This window comes from Diplotaxodon limnothrissa, linkage group LG8 (assembly GCF_057381915.1).
Source record: "Diplotaxodon limnothrissa isolate DT_005_m linkage group LG8, D_limnothrissa_male_GT1.1, whole genome shotgun sequence".
Classification (NCBI taxonomy): domain Eukaryota; kingdom Metazoa; phylum Chordata; class Actinopteri; order Cichliformes; family Cichlidae; genus Diplotaxodon; species Diplotaxodon limnothrissa.
The window spans coordinates 26,063,571-26,084,759 of record NC_140603.1 but is presented as its reverse complement, the minus strand read 5'-3'; the positions used below and the strand labels follow the sequence as shown (position 1 = coordinate 26,084,759).

Below are 21,189 nucleotides of genomic sequence, written 5' to 3'. Positions count from 1 at the left end.
TGTAGCCACAGCTGCCCTGGGGCCTTTATCTTTATCTTTATTCCATCCATGGGTTTAATTGAAAAACAACTTATTTCATCTTTATGACACTTAAACACAATTTGCATAATAATTTGGAATGCGGTGTATTGTTATTTCATGGCACTGCTAAATGCAGATATGGTGTTTATTTGGTCATTTCATTGGATTTCTTGTATGAAACTCACCAGTTCCCAAAAACAGAACAGTGTAAATATTTCCATCCAGTGCCGGCTCTTTGTGCACTGCTATCTTGACATAGTTGACACTTCTTTTGAACATGAGGGGGCGCACACCTATTGGGTGCACCTGTTTGGCCATCAGCGGGTGCCTTCTGGCGAAGGTGAGGACATTGTCTGGGAGATCTCGAGACGAGTTGATGTTCTGGGACCTGTGCAGATCTGTTATACACTGAAGATACAGACAGAAAAAATGACTAAAAATACAGAACATAACAATCGCTGATGATGGTGGAGAGAAGGTTAATGCTTTAAAACTTACAGAGCCGGGTCTTGGATCTGGGACTTTTCCTGTGTACTCCCTCCATTTTGAGTCTTGCACCTCCATGTACGGCCCTTCGAAAACCTTCTGCACATCTGAGAAGGCGTACTGGCAGATAGCAGACGCTTTGATATTCTTCCTGTAACACAATCCCCAACACCCCAAAGACATGTCCAGGGGACACACTCAGGATTAATGACTCAAAGTTGAAAAACGGCTGGATTGAATTTCAGAAGCATCACAGATCATCAGGCCTCACTGACAGGCAAAAGGTTAACTAGCTGACTCTTTATTCTATGAAAACTGTGGGTATTATGGTGGGTTTTTTCCTTTTCACATTGGCATGTGGGAGTGACGTCACTGACAGGTGTGTAATTTTACCCCTTTATCTCTTCCAGAGGGATGCGTTTTCAACACTAGCATACAGTGCAAAAATACCCACTCCTTGTGAGTCATAAATAAAACAACCTATTTGTGGTTTTGGTCCTGCAGCTGTGAGGAAAAAGAAGAAGAAAAAGACTTTGTCCAACAGTATGAGTGATTAGTTGATTAGTTGCATGGTAAACCTTAACCTTGAGCCCTAAAGGTGAGATTAGTAATGGATGGAAAATGTCTTTGTCACACTCTTTAGGCCATTGTGTAGTCATCAGAGTCTTCAAAAGCATCAAAGTGAGGAAAATAAGAGCGAACTGAGACCAGAATGTGTCTTGAAACTACCAGGAAGTACACCTCAGGGGATTAGTCATTCTTACACATGTGTGTCTGATGCATAGTGATGACTACTACTCATACATGTGTAATAACAAAGAAAGAAAGAAAGAAAGAAAGAAAGAAAGAAAGAAAGAAAGAAAGAAAGAAAGAAAGAAAGAAAGAAAGAAAGAAAGAAAGAAAGAAAGAAAGAAAGAAAGAAAGAAAGAAAGGCAATGTCTACACTAGCCCGGATAAATTTGAAAATGGCGTATACGTCTGAAAATGCTCCGCGTCCACACTATTGTTTTCATGCGTTTTCACAGAGTTGTGTGTCCACACACAAAACCCTTACGTTCCAGTACTGCGCATGCGTATCAACCAGCCTCATTTCTGCCTGTCGTTTATTTGCTTTCCAGCTCTTCGACACGTCGCGTCAAAATTTTGAGGAAAAGCATCGCGAGTTTTTTAAATGGACTGACAATGAGGTGGAGTTGTTGCTGTGAGTAACACAAAAGTACAATGTTGCAAAAGCGAGTGAGACTTAAAGAATTTGAAGAAAAGCTATCTGGAGCAGGTACAAACTGATATTAATCTTTAATAGGGCAGTCAAAATTGAGAGCAAACAAAACAACTGCTGTGTAATGCCCTCCGCTATCTTAGTTTAATTGGTCACATGACTTAAATGTGTCACCGTTTTCGAAAAGGCTCCGGTTTCGCTGTTTACACTGCGACGCGGAAATGGCGTTTTCAAATCTATCCACTTTGGAAAGCGTTTTCAAAAAGCTCAGTTTTCTTTGACCAAAAATGTCTCAGTGTGGACGGAAGGCCAAAACGGAGAGAAAAAGATGCGTTTTCAACGTATTAGAGTGGACATGGCCAAAAGAAAGAAATTAAAAGCAACAAAAGACAAAACAGAACGTAAGAGAACAGAATGAACGCAACCAAAAAAGAAAAAAGTAAGAAAGCCAACAACTAAATAGGACACCTAGAAAACTGCAAACCACAAAAGATGGAAGGCTAGAGTAATCAAGACAGAGAGATAAAAACATGAAAGCAACAACCAAGAAACAAGAAACAAAGAAAGAAAGCTGGCAACCAATGAAGAAAGAAACTAGACATCAATCTTCTGTTTATCCTATTCAGGGTTGTCAGGCAGATGGAACCTATTCCAGCTATCATAGGGCGACCACTGCGCCGGCCCAAAAGCCACCAAAAGACAAAAAAGAAAGGAAGTTAGCAATAAAGAAAGAACGAAAGAAAGTGATCAAAAGTGGAAAAAAAAAGACAAAAGAAATGAAGGGCAAGAAAGACGGAAAGAATGAACTGCAGTCCTGCAGTGAATGAGAGGACACACACTGATATCCAATAAACTACAGCAGTGGGAAAATGGAAAGAAGCAAAGGAGAAATAGATAATAGATGTCTCATTGCAATGCTATCCTCACCATCAGAATCTAAACACCCCTGGGACAGTTTTATGCAGCATGACTCTGCATATCAGCATAAACACACACTCAGATCACATCACATTTTCCATTGGCAGTCGTCATCTTCACACACACACCCACGCACACACACATCAGCTCTCACCGCAGCTTGGCTTTCTGTTGATAAGAACTCACCTAGGATTTGAAAGAATGACTTTTTTCTCATTATCAGTTAATCTGCCGATTACTTCTACGATCAATCATCTAATCTTGACGGTGTCAGAATGTAGAGAAAAGATCCAGAGCACCAAAAGATATCTTGAAATGGCTGGATTTGTCTGACAGCCAGTGTAAAATCCAACAATATTTAGTATGCGACGACATAACACAGGGAAAAGCAGCAAATACCCCAAACAGAGAAGCACAAACCACAAGCAGTTTTACTTAATTTAATGACTTAATTGAGTCGTGTTAAAGGATTATTGGTTGATTAGTTAATCTCTGAATTACATGTTTGGGGAAGAAACATCGTTTTGTTCATCATCTGAATAAAATAGATCTCGTGGTCTCTCAAAAGAGGAATTAACATCACATTTACTTCCAGCTGAATATCACATTCTTGTTTCTCTGTTTTTTACGTCTTGATGCAACACAATGCAATAAAGAAATAATTTTCCCCTTTTGGAATAAAAGAACTTGGATGGTTTGCTCAGAGCTCTGACAACCTCATGCAAAATCTTTAGAATGAACTTAAACATCCCAAAGGTGCGAGTTTGACTTTATCCCACGACATGAGTCCTGGTCCTCACTAAATCTCTTGTGTCTGATTAGGAGATTGTGCCCTCGGCTAGGCTGCATTACCTCTTATAGTAACAGGATAACGGTCATTATTGAGTGTAGTGTCCACACAGTTTTGGCCATCCAAGCACAGGCGGACACACTGGCATAGTCCCAAGTTTTATACACTCACATCTGTTCACTTTCTGCTTCCAAATAGATTTTTTTTTTCAGAGCTGAATGTTTAAATGAGTGTTTAAATTGTAAATTAGTGTGATACTCAGAGGCTGGCAGGTTATTCATTAAAACCTTTTTTAAATGTAAAACCTAAGTAGCTCAGAAACAACAAAATAAACAGAAAACAAAAAAGTTTGTATAATTAAGCCATCTGAAAAAAGGAAAACCACTGAGCAAACAGTGTTTGACTGCAGATATATTCTGTTTTCACATGCTGCACATTCCACTTTAAAACTACTTGACTGAGTTCAAAGAGGAGAAATGCAGATAAGCATTCAGATTTATGGGATCCCCTCCTACACACACTGCACTATATTCCATTACATTTAACCTTATTTTTAAAGCTTCAGCTCACTGGACTCAAGCTCCTGAAATGGTCCTAAACAAAGGATGTTTAAATCTGACCATCTTATCCCACTGAGTGATTATTAAAAGTTGTAACTATGTGCATTATTGACCAGCTCAATTACAGTACCTCATTAAGCTAATACATGTCAGTGACAGCCCCGCACACAAAAAAAAAAACAGGCTGGGGAAACTATTTCTTGTTCAAGACTTTTGCTTGGTTTAAAAATACTGGAAAATTAAGTAAGTTCCTTTTCTCAACCATTGATTAGATATAATGACACAGTCACACCAAATATTAGAAAAGTTAAATATTCTGGCTATTGCCAGGTGTATACAAGATCTGACAGAAAACTAAAGACAGTGACAGATGATCTTTTTTTTAGTTTACAGTAATGTTGGGACCATAATGCACCAATTAAATACCATGTTGCATATAATATGGATTGGAATTGGGCAGCTGAGACTGTAGACTTCTCACAAAACAGTCTACTGAGGCCACACTAACAGCAAAGACTGGACATTTTCTCATAGACTTCTTAGAGAAGCTGCGCCCTTGGTAACCATTAAAAAGTTTGCAGATTCATTTTTCACTCTTCGTCACTTCACTTCTCAGACATCCATCTATGGTTCAAAGCCATAAAATTGTTTGCTGCCCATATGCAATGGGTGCTGAGGGCTTTGAGTTTGGCTCTCAGTAGTTATTTTCAGGAAGTTGATGCTTCTTGCTATACCAAGAAATATTCTGAAAATTGTTCTCAAAGTTTGGATCTTTGCATGAATTCTACAAATGTTCTCAGATGTTTGGGTTTGTAAGTTGATATTTGATAATAACTTGAAGTTTTAATTTATAGATTACAAAAAATGTTTTGTTTTTTATAGAAACAAGCATACATACATGAATTAATGATCTTAATCACTAGTTTCTAGTTTGATCTAATACATCACAATATTCTTTCATGCAAAAAAAAACCAAACTACATGTTTGTAGAGCATAAATGAGTCAAAATCAGCTCTTACCATTCCAGACCAAAGATACCATAAAAAATGCTGCTGCGAGCGTCTCGCTCCTGCAGGACGAACACGTCACGCAGGATATTGAGGTGCAGCTCATACTCTGGGACTGAGCACACCATTCTAGCCTTGAGGAACGAGGTCCACTTCCTCTGCAAAGTCCTCTGGCCTCCCCAGTCAGTCTGCAGAGAGAGGAGACAGAGGTGGAATTAATTGATGTAAAGATAAACAACACAATGATTTTAATGATGCGGGTGATGCACAAACAGTGCATTTATATAAGAAAAGATTAGATCCAATTGAGATTATGCAGATATAATGAATATATAGGGAGGAGCTGAATGTTGGTATTCAAACTCAGTGTCCCTAGTGTAGCACATTTCTCTGATTGCATTTCAGAAGCAGTGGGAGGTAAGGCTGTAAGACATTTTTCTCCCTAAAAGAGTAATTTGGCACACCTCATTTAGATAAGATGAAAAAAGAGATGGATTCAATTTTTTCTTTGTTTGTCTGTATTAGAGGTTCTCATCTTTTTTATTTGTGGCTTTAGGGGACATCTGTTGTTCATCAAAAGCCTCTGCCTGCATTGGCCTCCCACACAAGAAAGCCAAAGTAAATCAACATAAGATATACACTTAAAACCTTAGGAGCAGTTCTGTCAATAATACCAATTCAATTTATGGCACAAGACGAATGAAAGAAGAGACGAAAAGGAGTGCAGACAGATGAATCCAATCTTTAAATTTCATTCATTTGACAGAAGGAAATCTGTAGAGACTTGAAAGCAACAAATAAGCATTTCTTACAGAGATGATAGCAGGTTATTACTGTGGGAAGAGCTAAAGGGATGCAATGGCAGATTACAGTCTCTGTCAATCAACGCACAGTCAGGGTCACTGGGCTGTCATGAGGTAAATTTAAGGCAGTAATAGTGAAGAATCCAAGCATACCAGAGGGGGAATTAACCCTAGATGAGCCTGTGCTGCAGTGTATTCTCAAAATACAACTGAGAAAAACAACAACAACAACTTAAAACTACAGCACCATTCTCTTTACTGGAGATGTATAGCAAGAAAAATGTTAAATAATGTCAAACTGGCACCTATTTCTGCTTTTTGCAATGGTCTTGTTTTCATGTCATCATGTCTCTTCTTTGTTAAAGTAGGCATGACTGGCGAGGAAGTAGAAGCTGTCTGGCTGGGAAGTGAGAAGCAGAAGAGGACAACCGGCTAGGCAACTCAAAAATGGCAAGTCGTCAGTGGTTTCAGGCCAGGGGCTACTGCCAGAGCCGTCACTATCTGTGGATCTGCCATCAACCAGCGTGGTGCCTGGCCGCCATGGGGGCTGAGCTGGGGACCACTCGACATCTGCATGTGCTGCCGTGGCCTAGTTCAGACTGAGTTATTACACTCGACTGCTCTGACAACTCCACAGTGCTGGTGAAGGGAGAGGAAGAGCCCAGACCTTATTTCCAGAAATGACTACTTTCGAATGCTGTGAGAATGAAGACAAGACACAGTGAGTGTGTATATGGGTTTGAAAAGTAAGAGAGCAAGAAATGCTCAAAAATGAGCTCCCTGCATTTGTTTAATGAGCTTTTGGGACAAAAGCTTGCAGCAACACAGGGGTATTGGGGTATTTTACAACTTTATTATTCAATGCCAGTGGAAACAGGACAAAAAGAGAGAGAAATATCCTCAACAGAGGTCCTTGAGAATCATTTTAATGGAAATAAAATGATGTGTTTTTTCAGCAAAGCAGCAGAGACACTTAGGGAAAAGACCAACAGCAGACAGCGATGTGAAAATCAATACTGGGTGTTTAAACCTTTAGCAACCTGTTTTTCATACTAAAAGATCCAAAACATGAGGCTTTTTTTCAATGAACTCTTACAGTGAAAATAGTGTCCAGACTATCTGTGTACTGTATACATAATTGAAAAGCAACAAACTCATGCTGCTGCTGTTTGTATTGTATGAATAAAATTACATGGACACCGGTAATCATTCACTCACCCCCCATCCACCCATTTATCTCTATTTTTTCAACCATTCATCTAACTTAGTAGTCAAAGGGGGCTGGAACTTTTCCCAGCTTTCATGGTGTGAGAAACAGCATACATCCCGGACGCTGTGATGCCAGTCCATCACAGGGCCAACACACAGAGAGCCAGATCATTTATTACTCTCTATTAAGGGAATTTAATGTGGACTATGAGCCTATATGAAAAATGAATTAAAAAATTGGCACTTTTAAGCACTATTAGTCATTTTCTCTACACCATTAACTGTGCCATTGCTGTCACACAATTAAAACTTGACACATCAATGTCAAATAAATGCCATTTACCCTAAATGCATGTATGTTCCATCCCTGTTACTTATTCCCTAATCACTCTTCTGAGTCCAGTCTGCTAAGCACTCACCCCCCTTTGCAACTTGCCTGGGAACCATGAAGGAAGTTCAACATAGCCATGCTTACTTTGTATTAGCAGGCTTGACAAATCCTAAAACCCCAGTCAGGGATAAGGGGTGTGACAATGGCAGTTATCAACATTCTGTGTTAAGCTGGGCTTTCTGCCTGGCTCTGTGCACGCTCACATAAAAAGGAGCGTTTCACACATCATATTGACTCTTCAGCACAACATGATCCCCATGAGTGACACCTACACCAATCAGACACGTTATCAGATGAAAGCGTTGATAATAAAATGGTGATAAATGTTTATAAAGAACACAAAGGAGCATAAAAGATGTAACAGTAAAATGCAATACTGATGGAAATAAGACAAAAGAATAACGCTGCTATTCCAGCAGTGCAAAACAGACTTAACAGCAGAGTAGAGTCAAGTACGACAGTTTTTACTTAACTCATGATGTCAGTAATATATTGCTTAAAAACTTGGACATACATGACACATTCATGTTTTTGTTTGTTTTCTGTGTCCTGTTCTTTTTGTATATGTGTGTTTTTTGCTGCTGATACAACCAAATTTCCCCTTGTGGGACAATTAAAGGATTATTCTATTCTATTCTATTCTATTCTATTCTATTCACCCAGCTGAGAATCTATAGTAGGTTTAACAAATGTAATTTAAAAATTCACGGAAAACCTATTTTAAGCTGAAACTGACCATAGCCTCCTCCCAACCAGGTTATGCGTTCAGCACATGTTACCATGGTGATTTAACCACATAAAAAGACAGCCAATTTTGTGACATAAAAAATTCTGACTTTATGCTCAACATAGCTTGCTCTGTAGTACACTCAAATAATCTTGTTTATCAAGCTTTCCAGAGTTCCTTATAGTTGTACTGTGCTCTATTGTGTGTTTCACTGGCTGCTTATTTCCTCTTTTGATTAAAAATTTGGATTCCCCTTAGAGCCATTACTTTGGCTTTTGTCTTCTCTTTGAAGCCACATTGCATTCATGTCAGTGTCCACAATAACATCTTCCCAAGATAAGCTTCGAAACATTATTATAAAACTAACAGCAGCACAAGGTCAAAAAGACGTGTGGCACAGCTGCACCATAAATTCTTTTGTTATGCACAAACAAAACAATAAACTACTGCTGTATTTTATAATATCATCTTTCAGCGATTATTTACTGTATATTTTCCAGCATATTCCTCTATAAACCTGTGCATCCTCAAGTACAGCTCTTCTGGCAAACCACTTCTTTCCTTCTGTCCTCTCTCCTCCTGTTGCATTTTAGGAATTGAAACTAAGATGACGTAGGACAGAGGAGACAAGGAAGCACAACTTAGAGAAAAAAAAGCTAAAGAGAAATAATAATGAAAGTATGAACATTAGTAAATGATATATTAAAAAAAGGAAACAAAACTCTACAAGTACATAACAGAGAATTCACACCATGTCAAAATCTTTGAAAAATTTCCTGCTCAGTAGGTTTTCCTGTTAGTGTTCTCTCATTCATTCACTTAAATCCTTTTCACAGGATCACAAAAAGTGAAACACAACTGCTTCATTTCACCAGCTGAGTCATTGACTTACTCTTTTGATGCCTACAAAAGCACACCGTGATGGTAATTATACCCCCATGAATGGCTAAAATAAATGACAAGCGGGAGGAAAAGGAGCAAGAGTAACCTCTAGGAATGGTTGCTGGGCATGCTGTCTAGACTGGGAATGCTGACAGCAAGTGAAATGAGGTGAGATGGGAAGTAGAGGAAGAAGAGCAGGAGAAGGCGGAGTTGAAGATGGGGATATGGCAATAAAGTAAGGGTTTGCCATTGGAGGTGGAGGTTTGTGGACTTGTACTTTGCCTGGCAACAGTGGCACAGAGAGAGAACCTCTGTCAGTGAAGAAACTGTGATTAGAGACGACCAACTGCTGGCTGATTTAGCATTGATATTACAGCGAGAGGAGCGTGGCAGCTCATTGAGAAACAAGAACGTCCTCTGAAATCCATTTACATTCATTCTGTGCAACTGACAAAAACCATTCAATAATCCCACCATTTTTCACTTTGAATGATTGGTAACTTTTACCCTCCCTTGTTTCAACCCTTTCTTTCTGTGACCTTGCAGGCACTTGTAAAGCCGTTTCAAACCCAGTGAAAGCATTAATGCGATTATAGATAGCAGTGTTTGGGTTAACTGGTCTTTCTGACCTTGCATACTCTGGCAACCCTGGACACCTTGGTCTGGCTCGGGTAGGCAATCTGCTCCTGGCTTCTCTCAGTGAAGAAGAAGTAAATCTTGTCATCATCACCGATAGAGCTGTTGATGCTCTCCTTCAGCAGCACAGAGCCCACGAAATTTGCCTCTGTGCACACAAACACAAACACATCACACGCACACATCCACATGTCCAAAAAGAAACCTATTAGCAGCCTAGAAAGTGTCTCCTTGGAAACTAAAGCTGGAGCCTTTAAGTATGATTGAACCACCACAACCAAGTCAGTTAGAGCTGCAATGCGGTGCAATTTTTTTCCTTGTGATTTTTATTCTACAAGTGAATCTGTTGTTTTTTTATGACAAAAAAACATCTGATGTAATAAAAATGTGCAACATAGCAATGAGGTTTGGTCTATTAATATTCTACTGAAAGAGGAACTGCAACCCCACTACCCAAAACACAGGAATGCTGTATGAAATGCAGATAATAAATAAACAATTCGCAATTTAATTGCTTGTAAGGTGTCCTTGAGTGTCTTGAAAGCAACTATAAATAAAATGTTTTATTGTTGTTATTGTTTATTTTATTTTTGAACACTAAAAGGAAGAAAAGTTATGCAATACTAAAAAAACAAAATTAAAGCCACAACTGCGATTATACAACTAATTACATTCATTGCTAACTTGATGGGAGTTTTTTTAAAGCAGGAAAAGAGGCTGACTCATTCAGAATAGAAATGAGGAAGAAGTTTCGACTGTAATGTATGCGGCAAATAGTTTGATAGCTTAAAAATGATGTTTCTCAATATGAAACTGCAATGAATATTGGAATCAGTAAACTATAAAATATCAATAAAAGACTCAAAAAATAAAGTGAAATGTCTGAATATAGCTGAATATGCGGAAAACCATATCAGTCAGAAAAGTCTGTTGGACTCTGGGACAACAACATGAACATAAACTGCCACTGCATGCACAAATGCAAGTTCAAACTCTACTATGCAAAGAAAAAAATATATCTACAAAAAAATATCAGATCTTGTTTGGGTGTGAGGTAGTTTAAAATGGATTGAAGTGCTGTTACAAGAAGATGAGATACAATACTGCTGTATGCTAGTTATGTCACATTATCATCACATCTATTCGTCTATTCTGTCCATCCAGAGAAAAAAAATTCTACACAAGAAGCAATACAATTACAATTGGTATATTGCCTTTCTACTACTTTTAGTTAAATCCAATTTAAAACCCAATTGAAATATTTGGAAAAAGGACACCATCCTTTTTGAACTAGCGTCTTACAGCAGCTATTATGTACATACATATGAATGATTATATTTACCCAGAAGCCACCGGGTGGGCGCCTCCTCTGTCCTGAGTGTGGGGAATGGAAAGTTTCTGCGAATATCTGGAGAGCTGCGAAACTCGTACTGAGAGGCTGTGAACATCTCACCATCTAATTAAAAGATTAAAAGCATGAATTGGTGGCAAATGGATTAAAAAAGAAAGATATTGAGATATCAAAGTTTAATCACATGTAAATGAAAGCATTCAGTGGACTGCAGAGGAAGTGGAAACAGTATGACCTATGACTTGTGTATTTGTAACGATAATTAGACAAAATTTAGTATGCTTAAACTGTCTAATAAAGACAGTGTTTGATTATCTTGTTTGATTAAAAATGTTCATGATGGTTGTCAAGCAATTATACATGAGGGAGCATTCACATTTCCAGCAAAACTAATTAAAGACTTAAGCCGTTTGAGTTGGTAAAAATCACGTAATTGTGACCTTGCTTGCATTTGAAACAAATCCCACAAGTTCCCCTTGCCCTTCTGGGTCCACTGTGATTTGATGAGTCTTCACAGACCCTTAGTATGATGACGTTAGAAGTTTTAAAAACACTGCTGGGCCTAATTATAACCTCACAGTAGCACAGTTCTAACAAAGTATTTGAAAATGGATTTGAGTTTCATTCAAAACTATGACATCAGCATGATAAACAATATAAAATATTTTCCATAACTTCTCTTATGGATTTTAAAGTGCAGAATCAGGTGACAGACTGTGAAAGAGGACCTAAATGCAGGATACAGGAAATTACTGTGAAAGTCCAGATTCCAAAGCTTTAATCCAAAAAGTCAAGGTCATTTGCTGATGTGTTGATGAGACAGCAAAGCAAATCATTCTGGCAAAGGGCAAGCAAAATGTCAAATCCGAAACTACTTCAAAAAGTCATAAATGGAAATGAATACGAGGACAGCAACAGGATTATGAGGCAAAAAATCACGAAAAAGACTGGAGGCACAGAGAACTGCTGGAAGGAAACTGCATTCATTCTTAGATTTTAGAGTTCTACTAAGTATTCAAGTTATATAAAAAATTATGTAATATGCTGTGTATATGCATATCAGCAACATGCTGTTACAGAGGTTTGCATTGTCCCCTCACAGCAAAATGGTTCTGGGCTTGAACATCCGTTCTCCCTCCAGCTGGTGATTTTTTTTTCTGTGTCCAAACACTTCCAAGTTAAGTTGAGGTGATTCTCAGGTGTCCACAAGTGCAGATGGAGACAGATAAACCAATGTATAACCCAATTTAGTGTGGAGCCAGGACACCAATGGATGGGTGAGGATGGGAAATCAATATTTCATTGATTTAATTGTAAATTCCACAGATGAGCAGCAGATTAAAACTCAGAACATCCTTCCAAACATGTGCTAACCTCCGCACCACTATGCCACCATAATGTGTGAGAACAGTAAACCTTTACTGCCCAGAGGCCTTTACAAATAAGATCCCCAAGGACAAACATAATGCAGGATGGTTTGTAGAATAAAATAAATTGCATTTGGACTTACCTATGATGAGGCCAGTGAATCCCTTTGCTGGGTCATACGGACACCTGTCTCTGCCTTCCTCAAAACTTGAGGAGAAGCTGAAACGCTCTGCATCCTTGTAAAAAAAAAAAAGATTGAGAACACATAATAAGTTGTTTCATTTCAATTCTTGTCACAATTTTACTTGACATAAAAAACCCAGGATCTCTTACGATATAAGCACAGAGCGGTCTGAAGGCGTTCGTTCCACAGACGTACAGGTGAGTCTCATTGTATCGCTGCAGAAAGCGGATGTGGTTGTAACACTCTGTCTGCAGAGAACACAGTAAAATGAAGTGATTTGTTTTTTGTTGTGTATCTGCTTGTTTTTCTCAGCGGCAATACATAATAATCAGTCAATAAATTTGTTTCCCGGGTGTTAAAAACAATAAAACATAAAAGAATAACCTTTCAAAGATAGGGAGGAAAAGCTTTAGAGAGCAGAGAAGGAAGCATGCAAAATAAATCAAATACAATACAGATGACATTAATGCTATTACACAGCACAGGCAGTTCAAAAGGAAGTTACATAAACTCTCATTACATTATTGATAACAAAGAAAAAGCCATAAAGGAGGCAAACTGACAAAACTGGAAAAAAAGAAAGGCAAATATGCACTAGCTAAGCATGATGACAAGTCTGGTTGGTTTTTTAACAAATTTTAAACAGTGCTTGCAAGGAAGTGGTAAGAGTCAATCAGTAATATATTTAATGGTAATAGGTTCCATAAACAGGAAGCTCTTATTTTGAAGGTTTATGGGGATATGTTTTCTTTCATTAGATACAGATGATCTCTGTCACTGGTCATCATGAGAATCTATTGCCAACTTTTTTTTTGAAATGTGACTGTTTTAAATGGAGTAGGTGCTAATCTATCTATATTCAATAAAATTCACCAGCTAAGGCAGCCCAAACTGGAAAGCACACAGGTTCACTTTGCTAGTACCAGTTTGGATCCCATTTCCCCCCCAGAACTATCTTAATCCTTTGTGGCACAGATTCAACAAAGTTCTGGACACATTTCTGTGAGATTTTGGTCCATACTGACGAGATAGCATCACACAGCCACTGCAGATTTTTTGCTGCACATCCATGATGTGAATCTCCAGTTCCACCACATCCCAAATGTGCTCTATTGGATTGAGACTGTTACGGCCAGTTTGAGCACACTGAACTCATCGTCCTGTTCAAGGAACCAGTATGAGATAATTAGAGCTTTGTCACATGCCATTTCATGGCTGGATGCAACCATCAGAAGGTGGATATCATGTGGTCATACAGGGATGGACATGGTCAGCAACAATAGTCAGATACGCTCTGGCATTTAAACAATGGCTGATGAGTCACGATTTCTGCTGCGACATTCAAACGTAGCTCTTCAGACCAGGTAACATTCTTCCAATCTTCTATTCTGAATTCTAGCCTCAGTTTCCTGTTCTTAGTTGACAGGAATGGGACCCACTGTGGTCTTCTGATCCTCTCCTGCATACCTTGTTTGTAACAAGCTGTTATTCTTTGAGATGGTTTTGCCAAAAAAAGAAAATCCCAGTCAATCAGAAGTTTCAGACCTTTCTAGTGACATCTTGTTTTTTGTTTGCTCTACAACAAATAAAAGATGGAGAAAACCTCTACTTAATGTATATGGTCTAATTTATAAAAATAATGAATGAATGAGTGCCATTTATTTTAAATCCTCAACCTCCAGTTTAGTGTCTCAGGGTTTCAGGGAAACGAAATTACAAAACAACTGGAAGTATTGAATGTTTCGTTGCTGTCACAAGCATCACAAAATGGAGCAGTTGCGCTTGTGCTCTCCAATATTAACCTAATAAATAAAGATGGGAGATTTTTCCGAGAAGAAAACAAAGCTGCAGCCTTTTACCTGATTGTCTCTGCCTTTGTTTAGGCACTGCTTCTTCTGTTCAGGGGAAGCATCCCAATCAATCTGCAAACAATGGGAGGGTAATAAGGATGACTCCGTAAGCTAAATAAATAAAGAGAGGCAAACAGATAAATAAAAAGCCCTATAGATAGAAAAGAAAGTAACAGATAGAGAGAAGAAAGTATGTGTGTGTATGTGTGTGATAAACAGGGGGAGGAAAAGAGAAGGACAGCAGACTTAATTTTCTGGCTGCGTCACTAAGTTCTGACTCACTTCAGTAACCCTTGAATAAATGCCTGGTGCATTTAATCCGATAGCCATAAAATTGGTGGAACACAATGGGATTTGCTCAATCTCAAAAAGGCTATTGTTAGTTTCTCCTCCTTCGAATGGGAGAAAAACTCGTGAAATGGGCTTTTCTGTCTTAACATCAGCAATTATGTGTTTCTCAGCAACTTGGCACTCACTGTGAGGTTTGCAGGTGTGGAGATGCTGGATGTGTTGAGAGCGTAGAGTGCTCCTCTGCCTCCCACATACAGCAGCCTGGCCTCCTCCTCCAACAGCAGGGTGCTGTAGTTTCGGGAAGAGCCGATGAAACGGGTGCTGCCCAGCAGACCTGCAAATATATGACACGAGACATGTGAAGGTTTCTTTGTGTAAAGACCGAGACTAACATGTCTTATTGTGTCAGGGAAGCAATATATCTGGGTGTAACTGACAATGATGCATATCGTCAGAATTTTTTGATTAGCAAAAAACGACAGATTTGTTCTGGTTATTTAAACTATAAATAGAGTCTCCTTTGAATTTCCAAATTACATCACTATCTTGTAAGCTAGAGCAGTTTTATACGTTGACCAATTGGCAAACTCCAAGGCTAAAAAAAAAGAGCAAGTGCCAACACTTGCAGTTCCTCTAATGGCCACATGAGGCTGGTTCCAACTGTATAGGGTGTTGATTTTTTATTTATTTTTCTATATCTCACCTGTTTCAACTTTTTTAAGGCTGACATTTAGTGGTGTGACTATTTTGATTGACAAGTGTGCTCACATAGAAAGCTGTAGCCGGCTGCCTGCGAGGCATCGCCTCCACTAATTCCACTTGCCAAACTGGACCTCTCAAACATGAATACACAGTGGTGGATTTTAAAGGAATTCTCTGACTAAATGAATGGCTCTCTGTGTGGTACAGCCTGTACAAGACGTCTGTGAACCAGCTGTAGTGATTAAAATTGTTATTATATTCCTATGCAAGCATTGTGTTATTAGCTGATAGCTAATATGTGCTCCTTTAGCTCTTCTGAGCCATTTGATTTGGCGTTTCAACACTCTGCCTACATATAGTTAGCTTCACCCAGACTTTTGTTTTAAAGGTTTTCTGCCAGAAAGACTTTGTAAAACATTGTTAACATAGTTGAAGTTTTATTTTTAACCCAAACCTAACCTTTTAATAAAGATTAGTATGTGGTTTGTTGCCTAAACCTAGCCAAACTGTGACGGTTACATGGTACGGTTGTATCAGGAACTGGCATAAAATCATTTCCAAATGAAACATGCGGATTATCAAGAATAAGATTTCCACACCCAATCAGTCAGGTTCTGGGTTAACAAAGACCACCTCTGGTGCTTTTGTCCAACAGGGTTCCAATGGAAACAAAAGGTTAATGCAGGAGTGTGAAGGTGAGAGTACGGACTTTAAATGTACAGAATATGATTGGTAAAAGGAGAGAGCTAGCTGATGTGATAGAGAGAAGGAAGGTAGATATATTTTGAGACCAGATGGCAGGGAAGTGATGCCAGGAGTATTGGAGGTGGATTTAAAATGTTCTACCATGGTGTAGATAGGAGGAGAAATGGAGTAGGAATAATCTTCAAGGAAGAGTATGCAAACAGTGTTGTGAAATTGAAGAGAGTATCAGAATTGTGAGTTTAAATCAAACAGACAGAAATCAAAGGGGTAATATTGAGTGTTATCAGTGCGTGTGCTCCATAAGTTGGATGATGTTGGATTTACTAGACAAGGAATGATTAATATGGAGCTGCCAGGCAGCAGCAGAAGAGGAAGATCACAAAAAAAATCATGAATGTAGTGAAGGATGGCATGCAAAAGGTTGGTGGGATAGACGTGGATTGCTAGGGTGGGATGGAGGCACATGATCCATTGTGGCAACCCCTAAAATGACCAGCTGTAAGAAGAAAAATTGGCTTTAAAAAAACCACAAGATCACAGCTTCATATCTCTGCTTACAAAGCACAAGAATAGCTTGACTTTACACTCACTGGGAAATGAATGGAGTCTACACACCCCAAATGAACATGCTCAGTGTGTGTGACTGAGCGTGTGAGGGTGAGACCCAACTACAGATCTGGGAGATGGGGAGGGAGTCGCTGGAGTGATTGCTAAGAGGACTATAGAGACAGAACGTAGGGATGGGGACACAGTGGAGGCAAAATTTTAGGGCATTCAGCAGGAATCGTGCCCCAGTACTGCCAAATCGCATCAGCGGTAATGCCATAGCATCAACATCATCCCTGCTGTGTGTGTGTGAACAAGTGTGATGTGTGAGAGATTTTTATAGTAAGTGGGCTAAATTACTGTCACTGAAGTCCATGAAAAGTACAAGGTAAACATGGCGGATGGCTTTTTGGCTTTTGATCTTCTGCCACTGGAGCAGACAGAGAGGTTGAAAAATAATTGGCCTGGTGCACTAAACTAAATATTTGAACACACCCCAATGTAGCACCTCAGAAATTAGGGCAGGTTGCGTCGCTGCTATGAGACAGCGAAAAGGAGGACATTGTTTTTTTTTCTTCCTGTGGGCATGAAAGATCTCCTTCAGTGCAGAAGTAGGTTTACAGAGCTTTGGTTTGCTCTAAAAGTGAGTGATAAATGTCTGATTAAGAAAATCTGACATTAAGAAGAATAAAAACCCTGCATGCGGAAAGAACAGCTGTCTTCAGAGAACAACAGAAGAGATGAAGGTATCAAGAGTGTTGCACTGAGGAATATGAGTCTGCACAGTGCAGATGGGCACATTAATCTCCACACATCCTCTCTGCCTCCCTCTCCTTCATCTCGCTCTGTTGTGAAATAACAGCAACATGTCTCAGCTCCCGGTAAAAAGATAAGCTATATTAGTCCTCAACCAATCAATTAAGCACAATGTGAGGACCTGCACGCTTGTTGCGGTTAATTCATTCTGATGTTCATAGTTCCTTTAAAGAAATGGAAATGGTTCATTGCTGCTGAGGGAGGCCATGGGATCACAGAGTAACTGCGAAAAGTATATAGATGATTAGCAGGCAATGGAAGCTTAAGTATTATATTATCTTATATACCACGGTTCATAAATGTTATATATTCAAGTAGTTCAGGGTCAGTATCAGTTCATAGTCACTTCAACATCAAATTAGGTTAATATGATGCAATTATACGTCATAAAATGCCTGACTGTGATAAATTGTCAAATCATGTCATTTAAATCAACAAGAATTGATTCAATATGAGCGTATAACTAAAAAGGATATAAATTGCATCATTATTTTCAGAGGCTGAATGATAATCCCTTTAACGTTATAGCTTTGAACACAAAACACAGTGCCGGCATTTAACATTTTACAGATTTCCATGATAAAATGTCCAACTTAAAATGTAGGAAAAACAAACCTGTTTACAGCCTGTTACAAATAAAGTATTTTTTTTAGTAGTACTGTAGTAGTAATCTCTCTATTCATGACAACTCTGCAGGATTTGCAGCTCAAGAACCCAAATGTAAACTCAGAGTAACTATCATCAGAGTAAAGAAAAACCAGTTTTCAAAGAGGTATACTACAAACTAAGTTCAACATAGCCAGCTTTTTTGCATTAGCTGGCTTGACAAAGCCCTAAAACCCCATTTGAGATGACTGGTATCACTGTTGCCTCACAACAAGAAGTGCTGAGTTCAATTTCACCATCAGCCCAGGGTCTTTCTCTGTGGAGTTTGAATGTTCTCCCCATGTTTGCATGGCTTCTCTCTGGGTACTCCGGCTTCCTCCCACAGTCCAAAGATGTGCAGTTAGTGAGGTTAGGTTAACTGGTAACTCTAAATTGCCCATAGGTGTGAATGTGAGTGTGAATGGTTGCCTGTCTCTATGTCTTAGCCCTGCGACAGACTGGCGACCGGTCCAGGGTGTACCCTGCCTCTCACCCTAAGACAACTGGGATAGGCTCCAGCTCCCCTGTGACCAAATGGAGCTATAATCCATCAAGCAGGGCCTTCTGCTAAAGACTCAGTGAGCTCTCAATGCTACTGTTTATTTCTTAGATGAGGGCGGCTGCAGATTAAGGCTCTGAAATTTAGTTCTGCAAGTCTCCTTTATTAAAGAGTAACGTTTAATATCTGACTGTATCCAACTTAAAGATTAGACTTTAAATTGGATACACTTAAACATTAAATGTTACTGTCCAGTAAAAGAGACTTGGAAATCGATTTATTTTGTCAGCAGATCAAAGTGAAATTAATTTTATTGATTAAACAGGTGTTTGTCTTGGTGTGTGCTCTGTGTTTAAGCAGCTGCAGTTCCAGCAGTGTAAAAGTGACTTAGCAGCAGATGAGGTTTATTAACATTTCTGCGTCACTAGATTAATACAGTCCCATTTCCATGACAGTGCAATCCACAGTTTGTTCTTCATTCAGTGGTTTTAGTTAGGTACAGCTTAAAACTTGCAAAACATATTTGCCCAGAAGACAACGTGAAAACAATTAAGTCAAACCAAACACAAGACAGAAGATGGAAACGGTTCACTGCTGCTGAGGAAGGCCATAGGACAAGAAAGAAGACAACCAGCTATCAAAATAAAACAGGAAATCACAGAGTAACAATCTGTTGTATAAAGTAGAGTAGAGAAACGATTTATATGAATCAGTCCATTTACACATGGGGAAAAAATCACTAAAGAAAATGCACGACTCTAAAAGTGAATTACACATGCATTTTGCTAGCCAAGCAGGTTAGCCAACATAAGACAATCCACAGAAATGTTCCTGTATTTGTCAATGGAAAATCTACCTATGTAAGCAGTTTTTAAGATGTTAATAAACATATCAGTGAGATCCTACAGGTACAAACACTCTGAGACAAAAATGGCAAGTTTTTGTTGACGGGTAGGTTCAACTTTGTCAAGAACTCAAGAACTGTCAGAGCAGTTAAAAAAAACTGTCCCAGCTGAAACTGAAGTCCATGTTTATGTCATGCATAAACATGGACTCCAGTACATATACTCTCCCAGGCTGTGACTCATCTCCACTGTATCACACTACAGTATTAGTAATGCTTTTACTTCCCTAATTTACAATAACCATGATGATAATGAGGATGACAGCGAGTTTTCCAGCGTGTTTGATCTTGCATAATACAACATGATGAAAACTGGTTTGAGTTTCCCAACCATCACATGAAAGGCAATTTCTTCCCCACACAACTGTCTGCTTGCCTAACCATCACATGGACACACTGGGCGATGACAGCAGCTCTGCAGGAACCTATCGACTTCCTGGAAAACCAGAGACTGAGTCAGACAGCATCTTCTCTTTCTGCACAACCTTCCTTCTTATCAGCCTTTTTCTTTTTCTTTTTTAACTGACAGTCAGACAACCACAGGGATGCTCTTACTGGTCAATAATTAGGTTATTATCATACCAGCTCCGTTATGGCTGTCAGGCTGATTATACGCATGGAGGCTGAGAAGATTGATGATGCACACACAGCTCCTGGTAGAGGAAATCCTTTAAAAAAAGTTTTAAAGCATTCATTCTTCCTTTTTTTTAAAGTTATGTTTAAAAAAAGACCAAATTTACTTTTAAAATATTTATTTTAAGCATAAATTTATAAATTAAAAAACTGTAATCCTCTGTAGCCACTGCTCTTCCAGTAATAGTGAATATTTCTAATTTTCTGTGAGGTAGTAGAAGACTGTTTTTAATGTCTATGTTAAGACACTGACAAGGAGTGTTGGAGTATGTTGGAGTGTAAGAAAGTTTTATAGAGTTCATGGTCTTGTTTAGACTTTGAGCATCTCTCTTAAAAGTGCATCCACACTGGAAGCAACATGGTGAGACCATAGAAAGTGCAACTTAAAGCGACTACAGTCAAATAACTACAAGCAGCAAAAGTGGGCCCGAGCATTTCTCAGCTTCCAGGTGAACGGCTGAAACAGCTAGCACTTGACATATGGACTGGGAGTAAATACATTGGATGGGTAACTAGGCAACCAGAGCCTGGAATGCAGCTGCAAAGAAATGTGCAATGACCTTAAAAGGTAATCTGAAAGGCATCAATTATCCAGGTGACTTCTGAGCAAGCTGCAATAAAACTAATCAAGGGCAATAAAATCTTTGATTCCATGGTGGCGAAGACAAGCTGATTTTGTACTATAAATGTACCCTTCTCAGTTTAACGAGAGCAGCTGACATTTGTTGCTGCACTAGCGCCTTAAGACTTACATAAATGAGTAGCCATAATACATAGTTTGTATGACAGCTACCTTAAATATTTAAATATTCAAACTTTACCTAAATCACATTACCTAAATTACTCATCACACTTAGCACATCAACCTCAGGAGAACCCCTGCAGGGGATTATTCAGCATTTTTTTGTCAGCAGTTTTGAAATCAAGATTGCACTTTGTCGGTTTGCATTGTTTTATGTAGTGTATAAAAGATGTCTGTGCAGTGTGAGCAATTTAGTATTTTGTGGAATATATAAAGTGTAATTTCCTAGGTGGGACAGAGAAC

At 38.9% G+C, this 21,189-nt stretch overlaps 1 protein-coding gene across 2 annotated transcripts in view; it reads right to left on the bottom strand.

The window, feature by feature from the left end:
- Positions 1–21,189, bottom strand: part of sema4gb (sema domain, immunoglobulin domain (Ig), transmembrane domain (TM) and short cytoplasmic domain, (semaphorin) 4Gb) — a 51,907-nt gene that overhangs the window by 7,418 nt on the left and 23,300 nt on the right. Inside the window, exons 3-11 of one of the 2 annotated variants that reach the window (XM_085361562.1) lie at positions 14,880–15,028; positions 14,413–14,475; positions 12,703–12,801; positions 12,512–12,605; positions 10,993–11,106; positions 9,644–9,798; positions 5,015–5,190; positions 520–658; positions 207–429 (exon numbers count right to left, since the gene is read on the bottom strand). In XM_085361562.1, the coding sequence (XP_085217688.1) occupies positions 207–429; positions 520–658; positions 5,015–5,190; positions 9,644–9,798; positions 10,993–11,106; positions 12,512–12,605; positions 12,703–12,801; positions 14,413–14,475; positions 14,880–15,028 (1,212 nt within the window). The remainder of the gene's footprint in view (positions 1–206; positions 430–519; positions 659–5,014; positions 5,191–9,643; positions 9,799–10,992; positions 11,107–12,511; positions 12,606–12,702; positions 12,802–14,412; positions 14,476–14,879; positions 15,029–21,189) is intronic. The other variant, XM_085361563.1, reaches the window with a different exon arrangement.